Source organism: Chrysemys picta, chromosome 15 (assembly GCF_011386835.1).
Source record: "Chrysemys picta bellii isolate R12L10 chromosome 15, ASM1138683v2, whole genome shotgun sequence".
In the NCBI taxonomy this organism is placed as follows: domain Eukaryota; kingdom Metazoa; phylum Chordata; order Testudines; family Emydidae; genus Chrysemys; species Chrysemys picta.
In genome coordinates, this window is record NC_088805.1 from 13,050,093 (window position 1) to 13,063,513 (window position 13,421).

Here is a 13,421-nt window from a genome sequence, read left to right on the forward strand (position 1 = left end):
TTGATTTTTTTCATGAACAGTCTGTCTCAAATACTAGAGATGATTTCACATAACTACTAAATATTACTTAAACTACAATACAGTTGCTAATTCCTAAAATGCCAATAATACTCCTACAGATGCTCTCCCGTCTTTTTTATGTAAATATACTCCAACCACCCTGACCCACTTTCTCTATAAAAAACATCCAGCTCTGAAGAGGCTTATTTCTCGATTGACAGCTTCCTTGAAACCCAGCTCTTTGTAGTTATTGCTTTAACTCTGTATGGTCTGAAACAGCATCCAGAAAAGTTCTGGATTGGATTTCAGTGGGAAAGACTCCTCTTAGTTTAGCCAGTGATACAAATCTACAACAGAGGAAGTTTTGTTGGAGGTCTTAAATTGACATCATTCTGTTATTGATTCCCTGAGGAATAGTTTAATGCGAGTTAAATAGAAGAAAGTGGAGCTTTAAAGTAGATTGAGTTCATCATAACGAAGATTCTCCAACAATGCTACTATTAGGTGAAGGTATTTGAAAAAAATTCTGCTGTCTTTAAATATGCCAGTTTTGTATTCGTGCTTCCTGAAAATATAATTGGATATGGTTTTGGGCATAGATTTTCATTCAAATGATAACTTGTCCCTTTTGTGGATGTTCAGTCAGCCCATCAGGCCATGCTGTACCTCCTGTTAATTAGATGTAATAAAAACCATCCATAACCTACAAAGCAGCTGGTAAACAGAAGCAGGTCCCCTTAATTGTTTCCTTCCATTGTGGCTTTTTTCCCCTTCCATTTGGCTTTTCTGGCTCTGTTAACGTTCTTGAAAGATGGATTTGTTTTCTATGTGCTATTTAAGAGAAGCTGGGACTGACAGGAATGGTTTAGAGAGATGGGGATTGCTCTATATTTTTTCTGAACGTTGGTCTTACTCCTACATAAAACTTTTGGAAACAGTCGCTTTCAGATTGACTTACACTTTGAACTTTTTCTGTAAAATAATGAAACATTCCTAAAAGATTCAAAGTTGTGTGTATTGAAGGGAAGCCCTCCTCCTAAAGTGCACACATCTGTGTGAAAATTTTTACCTACTGTTGATACAATTGACATTTTAAGTTTATTGTAACTACAATATTAAAGGGAAAAGTAGCTTTCTCCATTTTTTTCAGTTTTATTTGTGCTTCTGGTAGTGCGTTGCATGTAGTCAGTTTCCCCCTGTCTTTCGCATAGCAAGAGGGGACAGAAAAAGGCACTTGAAAGAAGAGGGAAAATATAATTATAAATCCATAAAAGTTTCCAGCGGGACTCAGACAGGTGTAGGATCTGAAACTAATTCTACCTTACATTTTGAAATTCACTAGATTTCAAATTGAGTGTTTCATCCCATGGAGAGCCAGAGCTAGTATAATATATTTCTCCTTCCCTTGATGAAAAAACATTTCATAATTAATCCCTGGTTTGGATTCTGGCACATTCAGTGATCTGGTTTGTGTTAGCATAAGTGAAGTTGGCTCTTTGTGTATTGGAATGAATAAGAGAAAGGTAGTGCATTTGACACCACTTTCATAATTTTTGGTTAACAATAGGGTCCCTCCTTTTGCCTCCACCTTAACCCTATAATTCTGTGATGTTTAGCACTAGAGGCTGTACAGTTATTGGACTAAAATAATGTATGTGCAATACACTTTCATTTGAGCAGATTGTTACTAGTAGACTAGAAGCTAGTGGTTCCAATTAGAATGGATTTTTTTTTTCTGAAATAAAACTACTTTTAGTATTGCATTTATAGACAAGAATAAGCAAAGAGTAAGTAATGTGCACTGTTTTTAAGACTAATATGAAGGTAAATATTGTGTCATATTCCATTAGGAATTCATTTTATCAGAATAATTTTATATACTACAAACATTCTAGAAGGGATTCATGTTTCAGAAAAATATGAGAGCAGCATGGCTGAAACAGGGCTGAGAGACTAGAAAACTTGTTGTATGTTCCCAACTCTTAACAGTTGCTGTTTGTGTTTTTAGATGCATTATTTAACTTATGCCTCAGGTTTTTTATCTGTAGAATGGGGATACTGCTTGTCCTCACAAAGGTGCAGAAGATTAATTAATATTGGCGCTCAGAAGATGAAAATACTGCATGTGATAAATATTTATCTTAATATTTATATTTAAATAAATCACGTTTATATTTATTCTTTGGGAAACTATGGCATCAGAAGGCTTCTTCTATTTTAAACTTTATTATAGTGACAGTTTAATCAGCCAGAATTAGAGAATGCATGCATTGCTCTGGGTATATTTATAGTTACCAGAGAGCACATAGAGGCAATAAAAATTAAGGCAAAAAAATCTGTCCATAAATCTTAATTGTGGCTTCATAAATGACTATTGGCTTCTTGCCCAATGTACATAAAAATAATGCATTGTCTCTCTTCAAATTAACCTGGTGCTTTTGTAAATATATAAAGACCAGGTGTGTGCATTTAGTTGCCCTTGAAACCAGTGAAAAATATTGATTTTTCTATTTAAGGTTTCATTTTTATTCAGTTGATTCATATTCACAGGAAAATATAGCATGCAACTTGCAGAAAACACTGATAACAGCAGTTTCAACTCCAGTAATAGAAATAGGATCTGGATCCTGTTTCTTTTAATAGTCAGTCATATGACACTTCTCAAGAATATTTATTTTCTGATTTATTCAAATCTGCTTATCTGATAACCTTAAAACATATTAACAAAAATTAAAACACATTCCATCCTCACCAAAATAACTCCCTACAATCCCCATGCATCGCAGTCTCTCAAAACCCCAAATAAATAGGAGAACTTTGCCGGGTAATCTGAAGGCAATCAGACTTGGTCTCTGATGGGCCATTTGGGGTAGTATATTCTGAGGGCTTTGCTCTTTTAGAATTTAGCTGTTTCTAGTTACTTTTTGTGTCAGGATTTCTTGGTTGGGATTCAGAATGGCTGGTGACCCATTTATAGTTTAAGACCCATCAGAGAGTTGCATTTTGGAGTGTTCTGGAGAGAGAGAGAGAGAGCAGCTGCATTGCACCCATAACTGATTCGCAGAACTGAGATTTATCACGGTTCACGACAGGGAGACAGCCAGGAGGGAAACAGGCATCTGCATTCTGCACTGGTTTACGTTTCTCAGTGTTTTTTCAAAAACAGCCTCATGTAAAGGTGCACTGATTTGAGGTCACAAAGACACTACACACAGATCGAAAGAAGGTGCTCGTGGCTACTTACGCAATCTTCCACTCCAGAAATTATCAGTGATTTAGACGCAATCCCATATTGTGGAACTAACGCACCTAGTCATAGGGTCAGACATCACCCCTGCTGCCCTCTCCAAATTGTCCCCCTATCAGTATCATTTCAGTTTTGTAGTACTGATCATCAACCAACTTGAACTCAGTTGAGCCCCAACTTCTGGCAAGCACTGGGCGAGTCAAGAGACCTTTTGTGTGGATGTAACAAAAGGCTGTGTCATTTGCATACTTGGCATGGCGGCCAGAATTGTAGCGTCGGAAGGGTGGAGTTGATTTAAATCACTAGTCAGAAAGACTCGATTTAATCATGGTTTTCTACATAAAAGTGCATTCTTGTTCGTTGTTATAACCTTAATACATATTCTTCACAACTCAGAGATAGATGTAGGTTTCATTTTTAGAAGGTACACACTCTACATTTTTAAACAGTGATTTATTTTTAAAACTTTTCAGATTCATTTTCTGATATAGCTGTAAAACTAATGATTGTTTGGTTATTTCATTTACCAAAGGTAATTGAAGCAGATATTTATGAAGTCATTGGGAGGTGAGCTATCTCCAATTCAACAGGTTAATCATTAGTATTTGGAGGATTTTCTTGCCATGCTGTATTAGGAGGAGAACATCACCAGACAGACATTGAAATTGTTGTATTTAACTAAAACAACAACATTAAGTATTCTGGATTTTTTTCTTCAACAGCAAACATATAATATTTTAACAAAACAAGCGTATATCCCTCGCTTCTTACATTTATCTCCAGACTTCTTCTCCTTGTCCAGATCTATTCCGCCCCCAACAATCTTCTATTCATTGAACTTTTTGAAACTTTGCACTTTTAGAGATGTAAGGGATTGACTCTGTGTACACAGATTTGCAGAGGGGGGACAATAGGGTTGAGGTCTTATTTCTCACCTCTATTTATTTATTTATTTATTTATTTAAAAACATTTTTGTTATTAACAAGCATGTTACCTCTGAAGACACAAATCCAGTTTGTGAACTGCAAAACTAAGCATCTCTGATGGTATTTTCTAGACTGAGCACTGAGTCCCATTGGGTAGATAGAAAGATTAACCTAAATAATCTATACAGAAGCTCGTGGAACCCCATAAGATTGGGTCCCTAATCCATGAACTATTAGAACTCATTTACAAAACTTTTCTTAAACATTACATGAATATATTGTCTCATACTATAGAATTAGAATTTATAATTCCTATTCTATGATGAGATCTTTGAGCTATAATGTATCTTAGGTAAAACTATCTTTAGATAGATTTTTCCTCAAAAAGCATTTTATCAAAAAAATCCAATTTAAATAAAAAAATCCGATTTTATTTATTTATTTTTTAAATCATTGATTTTTATCCACCCTGAGCGTCAGTCTCATCTAGTGGCCTCCCATATTGAACAGGAAGGATGAGAGCGCAGAACCCTGCAAAACAGGAGAACCTTTGAGATAGATGAGTCCAATACTACCCTTTGGGATCTCTGAGAGGAAAGAATGAACCACTCCAGCAATACCATCTACCACAATCGGAGTTCAGTAGTATGTGATTGTTGAGAGATGTTTTTTTTTTTTTTTTTTTTAAAGTGTGGACAACTGACTATCATCCATTTCTAGAAGACAATTTTCAGGAGATGAGACAGACATGGTTTTCTTTCCATATTCAGGCCTAAACTCAGATTGAGAAGGAAGTCTTAAGAAGTCAAGAGAATTTCAGAAAAGAGTTGCCTCTTCACAAACAATACATATATTTTCCCCAAAAAGCAGTGTGAGACAGGGAAATGTGTGCTTGGGAAGACTGGGGTGCTGATTTGGAGGGGAGGCTAGTTACATAGTCAATATTCATAACTTCATATACAAAAATGATACATGCGTACAACATGCAAAACAAATAGAATAATCATATCCAGCAAAGCAATTCAGCAAAAAAAAAATTTCCAATGACACCTCACATGACTTATCTTGCATAAAATCATAATTATGTCATAATCATATCATAATAATATCACTGTGAAGAATGAGGTGCATTGTCACAGTGGTAGTAAGATTTTTTTTTCTTCAAAATCTGATGTAGTGAGCACATTCATCATGTAAATTGAATCTTTTCATTGATCTGTTTTCATGAGTCACTATTTGGTTATTGGGGAGCTAGTTCAATTTGTTCTGCTTGAAAAGAAGAAGCTTTAACAAAGAAAACAATTACGTTTTCTTTTTGGCGGACACCTTTCTCTGAGTAACATTAGGAAACTTCTTTCAGCTGTGCAACCAAAAGTACAGATCTGTGTTTTGTTATACACCTTTTGGCGCATATGGGAACATGGGTATTGCGATACTAAATCAGACCTGAGGTTCATCTAGTCCAATATCCTATCTCTGGTGGTAGCCAGCATCCAGCATATCAGAGGAAGGTATAGGAACCCCACAGCAGGCAGATGTGGGATAATCTAACTCTCCAGCCCACCTCCTCCAGCGCCTACATATTAAGTCACATCCTAATCTCTAATAGTTAGAGTGGTTTAAGATCTGAAGCATGAGGTTTAATATTCCTTCCAAAACTTTTGTTTTGGAATTATAATTCTGGATGATATTGTTATCCAGGTAGTCCCTGTCAATTTTATGAATGTACTGCTGGCCAGGTCCTGGATCAAAAGTTAAGGATACCCCCAAAGAAGAGGATCTATAGTTACATTTCCTTTGAGCATATTATAGATCAGTTGTTTCTCCAGAAATCATTTTGAGGGTGCAATTTCCCAAGGTCACTATTCCTACTTTCCACTTGTTTAAGTGTACTTGGTGTGCAGTAGAAATATAGGGGAGATAAGAAAAGCTTTATTTTTTTAGAGAGACTTTGTCAATAAATATGTCTCACTGTGTTCTAAGGTAATATGTCTCACTGATAGTTTTTAAACTTTCCCTGTTAACAAATAGTAACATGGTCACTTCTTCAATTGGCGAAATAAGATTCAATTCCTGTTGGTAACCAATGAGACTTCATTTAGAATACAACCTCTGTATTAGTGAGTTAGCCAGCAGAACTCTTCCTTCTGTAATAATTTAGCTTTATTTAGGGGGGGGAAAAACAAACATAAACCCCCCCAATTTAAGTCATAACATTCAGGGGAGAGTCTTCGTATCCTAGGGAAAAAACAAGAGCAAAGTTAATATATTGACTACTTCTCAGAGTAGTATTTTTGAAATAAGCCTGTTGCAAAGGGATCTGACTATATAACCATATGTAACCATTATAAGCAAAGCGTGACTCCTCGTATATTTGACTTTTTAAATCTCTTTACAGAGAATTAAAATGGTCTGTTTGTTGGACTTAACGATATATCTGAACACTTTCCTGAAAGCAGTCCAAAAAGGAATCGCTATTATATATAAACGTTGACACTTTTTTTGCTTCTTTTAATGCTTTTACTCTGAACCAATAAGCTAATTTATTAGCGATAATGAATGACTAGAATTTTCATGATCTGATGTACACCCATATTATATTAATATTTAGTTAAGTCATAGAAGATAGAGTTCAGTGTGTTTTTGGATTGTCCATTCCCCTCCAACACTTGAAATAATACCTAAGATACACTCATCTGTTGTTAAACTGATATTACTCTTGGTCTTTATTTAAAAAAAAAAAAAAAACATTTATCTTTTCATTTGTCTATCAGAAACACTGCCCAAGAGACGGTTTCCCCCAATAAAGGAATAAAAATCTTTCCTTAGTAGCAATAAAGATGAAATCCCCACCTCCATGTCAACCAGATCCTTTAGGTCCCTCTTGGGCTCCATGATGTAATTCCAGCCTTTGGGATCCCTGTTCACTCAAGTGAAGTGGTGAGCATGTGAGTTGTCAGTTTCTGCAAAATGTAAGTTTTCATTTAAAAATTGTGGCCTTTACAGCTGCAAAGAAAAGTTGTTGTTTTTTTCAAATAAAAACCAAATCCAAACTGATGCCTAAATGGACAGATATATCAACCAAACCCATTTGGCTGAGTGTACGTACAAATAGCTAAATTTACTGCAATAACCACTTGAAGTGAACTTTAAAAGCAACTGGGAAGAGACTGCTTATCTGATTACCAGGCAACCTAATAGCAAAATGCTCACATTCTCTATATTTGAGCACTTTACAAAATAAGATAAGACCAGAGCACTTATTCAAAGCTGGTTTAATGAATCACAGTAAATGTTGAAGACTGTAGCAGGCTAACTTGTCTTATTTTTTTTACTGCTGTCATAAGCTACATAGTTATTTGGAACAGTCAGAGCTCCAACTTCAATACTAGGCTCTTGCAGCCAACTATTACTTATATCAACTAACTATGAGCTTGTGCTTATTAGGGATATTGGTTGAATGTTGCCAAACAATATTAAGTGGCTACTTTTTCTGTAATTCGTTGCTAAGCGTCTCACTGGTTAGATAGAAAATCAAGACCACTCCATTCAGTGGTCTGGTTAAGTGAGGCATCCACAATGGCATTAATGGGGAAAAATGACACCCTGCAGTAAAAGGTGGGGGAGGGGAGAGGAATAGAGAGATATGTTCTTACACGAAGCATCTGCATTTTTTAATTCTTCGATTGTACGTAACTTTCATCTCCTCTTTGTATTGTACTTGTTTTTCTCAACGGTTGCCTCATAGACTTCACAAAAGGTGTGATTGGACCATTCTGTGGCCAAGTCCAGGGTTAAAGAATTTTTAAAGCCATGTAATAGTTTGACCTTATGCACACATGCCGGACCTTTTTTTGTTATCACTTGGTTTGGTGACCACTCTCTCCCCGAAAAAACCATGGCCCTTGGGGAGAGGTTTGAAGGATATTTATGCGTCTGGTCAGTCTTTTCTATTGTATTGTCTCTGTAGTTATGGGATGGGCACCTTTAGGGACTTTTATCAATTTTAAATGAATTATGGTAGCCAAACATGGTTGTTTTGGGAGGATGGACAGGACTTACCGTTGCTTTCTGCTGACTAATTGGGGGGGGGGGGCGGGAATTAACATCAAGTAAACAGAACCACCAAGGGATATACAAGGGACTTTCACACACAAGTTAGAAGACCTCGACTTTGCAGATGATATCAGCTAGCTATCCTATAGTCAGATACATGCAAGCCAAAATAAATGATCTCCGGGTCTGTGCACAATTAGTACAGATGAAAATCAACAGTGAGAAAACTAAAACCGTGAGAATCAACACACAAGAAGCACCGATAACACTTTCTGGAACTGAAATAGAAGAGGTCTGATATTTCACGTAACTTGGCAGCATTGTAAATGCAGCAGATGGAACAGATGAAAATATTAAAGCCAGACTAGTGAAAGCCAGACACCCATTTGTAACAGTAAAGCTAATCTGGAGAAACAGAAACCTTGCCCTCCCAAATTAAACTTTGAATATTTAATGCCATTGTAAACTTGGTCTTACTGGATGGTGCTGACACTTGGAGACTTATTAAAACATTGCTGTCTAAACTCCAACTGTTCATAAACAGCTGACTTAGACAAATCTTCAATAGCAGATGGCCAGAAAAAATCACAAACGAAGAAATCTGGAGGAGGACAAAACAGAAACTGATAGGACAGGATATTATGGAATGAAAATGGAGGTGACTAGTACATACATGGAGGAAAGACCCAAACAACATAACAAGACAGGCATTAGACGGGAACCCCCAGAGCAAGAGGCAACAAGGTAGATCAAGCTTAACATGGAAATGAACAATAGAAGCAGAATAGAAAGCTATCAAAATGACATTGGAAGACGCCAAGACTGCAGCAGGAGACTGGCAAAGATGGAAGGCAGCAGTGAGGGTCCTTATGTTCTGGCATAAGAGAGAGAGAATTCATTTTAAAGCTAGGCTACTTAGAAGCATTTTGACGAGGAGAGCCCCTCCCTGTAGCTTTATCTGTGTTCTGTGCATAGATGTGATGGGGAAGGTGAGTTCCAGGGAGTGCATGTAACTTGGGGGGTTAGGGGGCTTGCGGGGCAGCAGGGCGATGGTCTCATAGAGCAGCTTAGAATAAATAGATGGCAAGGAATTTGTATTAGCTTTGACTGTGAGCTGTTTTGAAGTTTGGTGCTGTCTGTTGTATAAAATTTGCTCAATTATTATTATTATTATTTTTTTTTTGCTGAAATTGAAAGGACCCCTTCTTCCTTAATTCAAGTAGCGTTTAACTAGTTTTGACATCTGAAAATAACCGGAATCAAATTAATTCAGTTGGATTCCAGCTTCCTGGTGGTTTGGGGGGCAAGGAGGGAGAGCTTTTTTTCCATTCTGTGTCTTGAGGAAGTTGAGACTATGTAAAGAACATATTCCCACAGCACTGAGGGGTTCAAACAAAGCTATTTCCGTTTGGAAGCAGGCTGCTGGATTGCAAAGCAAGGCACAGGCTACTGCCTGCAGGCATTGTGAGTCCAAGCACGTACACTTACATCACCATAGTTTGAACTTGTATTTTGTGGAGTTTGTGTAAAAAGAGCTGACACCGGGTAGGAAATGAAGATTTGGGGGGGTCAGTAGGGCACGGAGAAGCAGCATTTGTTACTTTGCATTTGTAATGCAAAATCTTCATTGGTTTGACAAGAAACTGTCTTGCATGATTTAAGTTGCATTGTCTTTAGTTTTTATCCTGTTTGGTATTGTACATTCTTTTCTGATCGAGATTAAATAAGAGGGAGTGATTAGAATTAGCCTTTTGTGAAGAGGTGTGATTGGTATTACTGTTGTGAGGGAAAAGGTTGATTTATCTGCTGTTTCTTGGATTCTGTGACTGCAGATTGTTTCAGTTTTAGTGTAATATCAAATATAAAGCAATAGCAGAGCTGTCTAGTCCAGTTAAGGGCGGGGTTCATTTGACATATAGAAGTTTACATTTCTTCATATAGGTCTCAAATGATAGGTCGGTAGATGCAGTTTCCAACTGGTTCTAAACTCACTGCCATCCATTTGGGTGGCAGTAACCTCTTTACCATTATTTTCCTGACAGCAGCCAAGTGCACAGTGATTTAGAAAGGTCACTCAGGCATCTTGTTCCTAACTTCCTTTGGCAGAGGCCGTTGACTCTTTTCAACAACTTTGTGTACAAACTCTTGTGGAATAAAGGGAATTGTTTAATTGTTCCACTTAGCTCCTGATTGGGACAGAAAGATATGGGGTGTGTGGGATGGCGGAGTGCAGAAATAAGGATTTTACATTTCAGTCTTACTCAAAGAACTGGTTCCCTGCCATGTTTCATGTCCGGGTATTCCAGTGGCTCATCTTTTGAACAAGAATTAGTATTGAGTTTGTATAATATTTTGTATCAGCTACCTCTAATGAAAATTATCACCTTATTTGGAAAGGAAATATCTGTGCTCATTGATTAGTCCTTTTGCGTAATTAGTAATACAGTAGAATATGAGAAAATCCGATCTTCCCATGCTTTGAAAACACATCATAGCAGCTTGGCATATTATAGGAGTTCCAAAATGAGACCAGAAGTATGTATCTATAATTTGTTTCTGCTTGTGTCTTAACATGTTCTTCACTTAAACATTACTATCTAAAAGGAACACAAAAGCATTCGCTAATGCGTATCATGTATCTTTTGCGGATAAGAAGGCAAATTAATTTCCAGAACTAATCTGTCTTTCCTGTGCTGGTCTATTTCTCACCCTCAGTAGTGTTGGATTCTGATCTCTGACCATTTCAGCACTGAGGCTGAAGTAGTTTTCAATTGCATCTCCATTTCTAAAGTGCTTTGGCATTCTTTTGGTAAAAGGTACAACATAAATAATATTATTTTTCTAATCACTTCAGTCAAATTCTAAAGCAGTATTAAATGGTAATCTACTATCATTTATAGACTCCTTTTTTCCCTTAAAGAATATTGACATCACAAACTTCAGCAGCAGTTGGAATGATGGGTTGGCCTTCTGTGCAGTCCTCCATACTTACCTCCCAGCTCACATTCCGTATCAAGAACTGAACAGCCAGGACAAGGTACAGTATTATAATATCCAGTTTAGCCTATGCAAATTGAAAATATAGTTAAGCTTAAAAAAAAAACTTAGGGCAGATAAAAAAATACATATAATGGATGGGCATGCAACAGGAGAGAGACAAAATTGGGATTAATTCCTTGCATTAAAATTTTAAAAGGGAGCATGACTATATTACTTAAATTAGGTAAGGTTGGTTATAAAATTAAAGTTTATCAATTATTTGAGGCCATTGGACGAACAAGAACTTTGGGACAAATGTAAGAAGACTTTAATGAGCGAACATAAATTTAAGGTGAGGAGATAACAAACGGTGGGTGGAAAAGGCTTTCAGTTGAGGTGATAGCATTCAGTAGTCTTTAACCAAAATGTTCCCTGTCATTTAATATTAAAGGTATGAAATTCAGGAACTTGTGTGCTTTGGAGTAGTTTATTCCCTTTTTTGGGTGATAGGAGGATATTTTTTTTTGTTGAACATGCTTCCATCCCATATTGCTCAGGGTGTTTATTGCTTTCCTCTAGAGCAAAATTTAAAATCAGTGTTTTAAAGGATAAAAAGTTAAAGATAAATTGGGAAAAAGAATAATCTCAATTTCTTCCAGTGTGTTGTAATTAGTACCCACAGAGACATCTTCCAGAGATGCATTGTTAATAATCTCCGTAACAAATGCAAAAAAAAATTCTTAACACACACAAAGAGATAATTTATTACTTTGGCCATTTTTGTGGACAAATAACTAATTTTTTGCCTTAATGGATCCCCTGATTCTTATTGTTCAGTCCATTGGTATATATTAAATAATCATTGTTTCGTAATATCTTATGTTTTCCTTTTTTCTCTTTAAATATCCTCTTTACAGTCCTCTGTTTATTCTAAGACTTAATGCTGCAGATTTTTACTTGTGTAGATCTATATTTTACTTGAAATTCAATTTAATGTTTATCACATATCCATATGGATATTAAAGTTATATCTTTGGTTTTACGTGAACACTAAGGCTGGTAAGAGCTAAGAGAAGAATCCTCCATGAGGTGCATTGGACATTGGCATAAAGATTTATTTCACATGGTATCTGTTACTACTCTGAGGAGTGCTATAGGATTACCTAGAATAGATTAATAAAGGTATATACTTCCCCTGAGTGCATCTCTACCACCTCTATAAAAGTGGCTACAAGGACCTCTTATTGATTACCATTGCCAATCTATTGTACTTTTATCAAATGAAGTTTTAAAATTTATAGTTACCTCTTATTTGAACAGTTCCTCTAATGGTTGAAGTTTAGAATCTTATTAAACGTACTATTTCCCAAACTTTGCTCAATAGTCACTTATTCTCCTTATTTGATAACATATAATTTAAAATGCAATCCCTTTTAGCGGCATCTTTCTTATACATACAGATGTAAAAACATAGCCCTCTCCAGAATTAACAAAATCCTTTCCCTACTTATCATTTGATGCTTTGGCTTTTGGGTCTTTTTGTATTTTATCTGTGGCAAATTATAGTCCCCAGTTATCACTGTCTATTCTAGCATTGTTGAAAAATCTTTACCCCAATCCAGCAGGTAGTAAATACTTCCTACAGGCATTCAGGTATCCCTTGTACAGAATGATGCCTGAGACACATCTTTATAAATGTGGTTTAGTTATAAACCGTAGCTGAAGTCAATACAGGGTTTTATTAGAAATGTTTTCAAGCAGCAAGTCCGTTTACATTTTAAGTAGTTTTCCTTCTGTTTTCATATAAATGTTGCATTACATTTACAGAGAAGAAACTTCACTCTGGCCTTTCAGGCAGCTGAAAGTGTTGGCATCAAATCTACTCTGGTAAGTGTTAAGTTAAGTGGATAATGTCCTATTTATAAAATGTCTTTTATACCTTGCACCATGAAGTTCTGTGACAGAAAGATTACTGTGTTTTGGGCCTGAAGCAATACAATGAGGAAGGTTCATTTGCCCCAGAGTGATTTGAAAAATGGTTGTATATTTTGTATGAAGGCTACTTCTCCATGCAAACATTACTGTTCTCCTGATTTTTTTGTTGTATTTCTTGGCTTCTTCCTTGACAGGGCAAGTATTTTGTCTTGTGACAAACTATAGCATATAAAGAAACCATTTATATTCAGAACAATACAGCCAAGCTAAAGTAGAG

The 13,421-nt window shown here is 36.2% G+C and overlaps 1 protein-coding gene across 5 annotated transcripts in view; it reads left to right on the forward strand.

Annotated features, from left to right (window-relative positions):
* Nucleotides 1–13,421, forward strand: part of SPECC1L (sperm antigen with calponin homology and coiled-coil domains 1 like) — a 108,113-nt gene that overhangs the window by 85,286 nt on the left and 9,406 nt on the right. For all 5 annotated transcript variants that reach the window (XR_006172490.2, XM_005288605.5, XM_065567923.1 and 2 more), the window contains 2 exons: nucleotides 11,151–11,267; nucleotides 13,037–13,096. Coding sequence is in view for 4 of the 5 variants with exons in the window: in XM_005288605.5 (XP_005288662.1) it covers nucleotides 11,151–11,267; nucleotides 13,037–13,096 (177 nt within the window). In the remaining variant the exon portion in view is untranslated. The remainder of the gene's footprint in view (nucleotides 1–11,150; nucleotides 11,268–13,036; nucleotides 13,097–13,421) is intronic.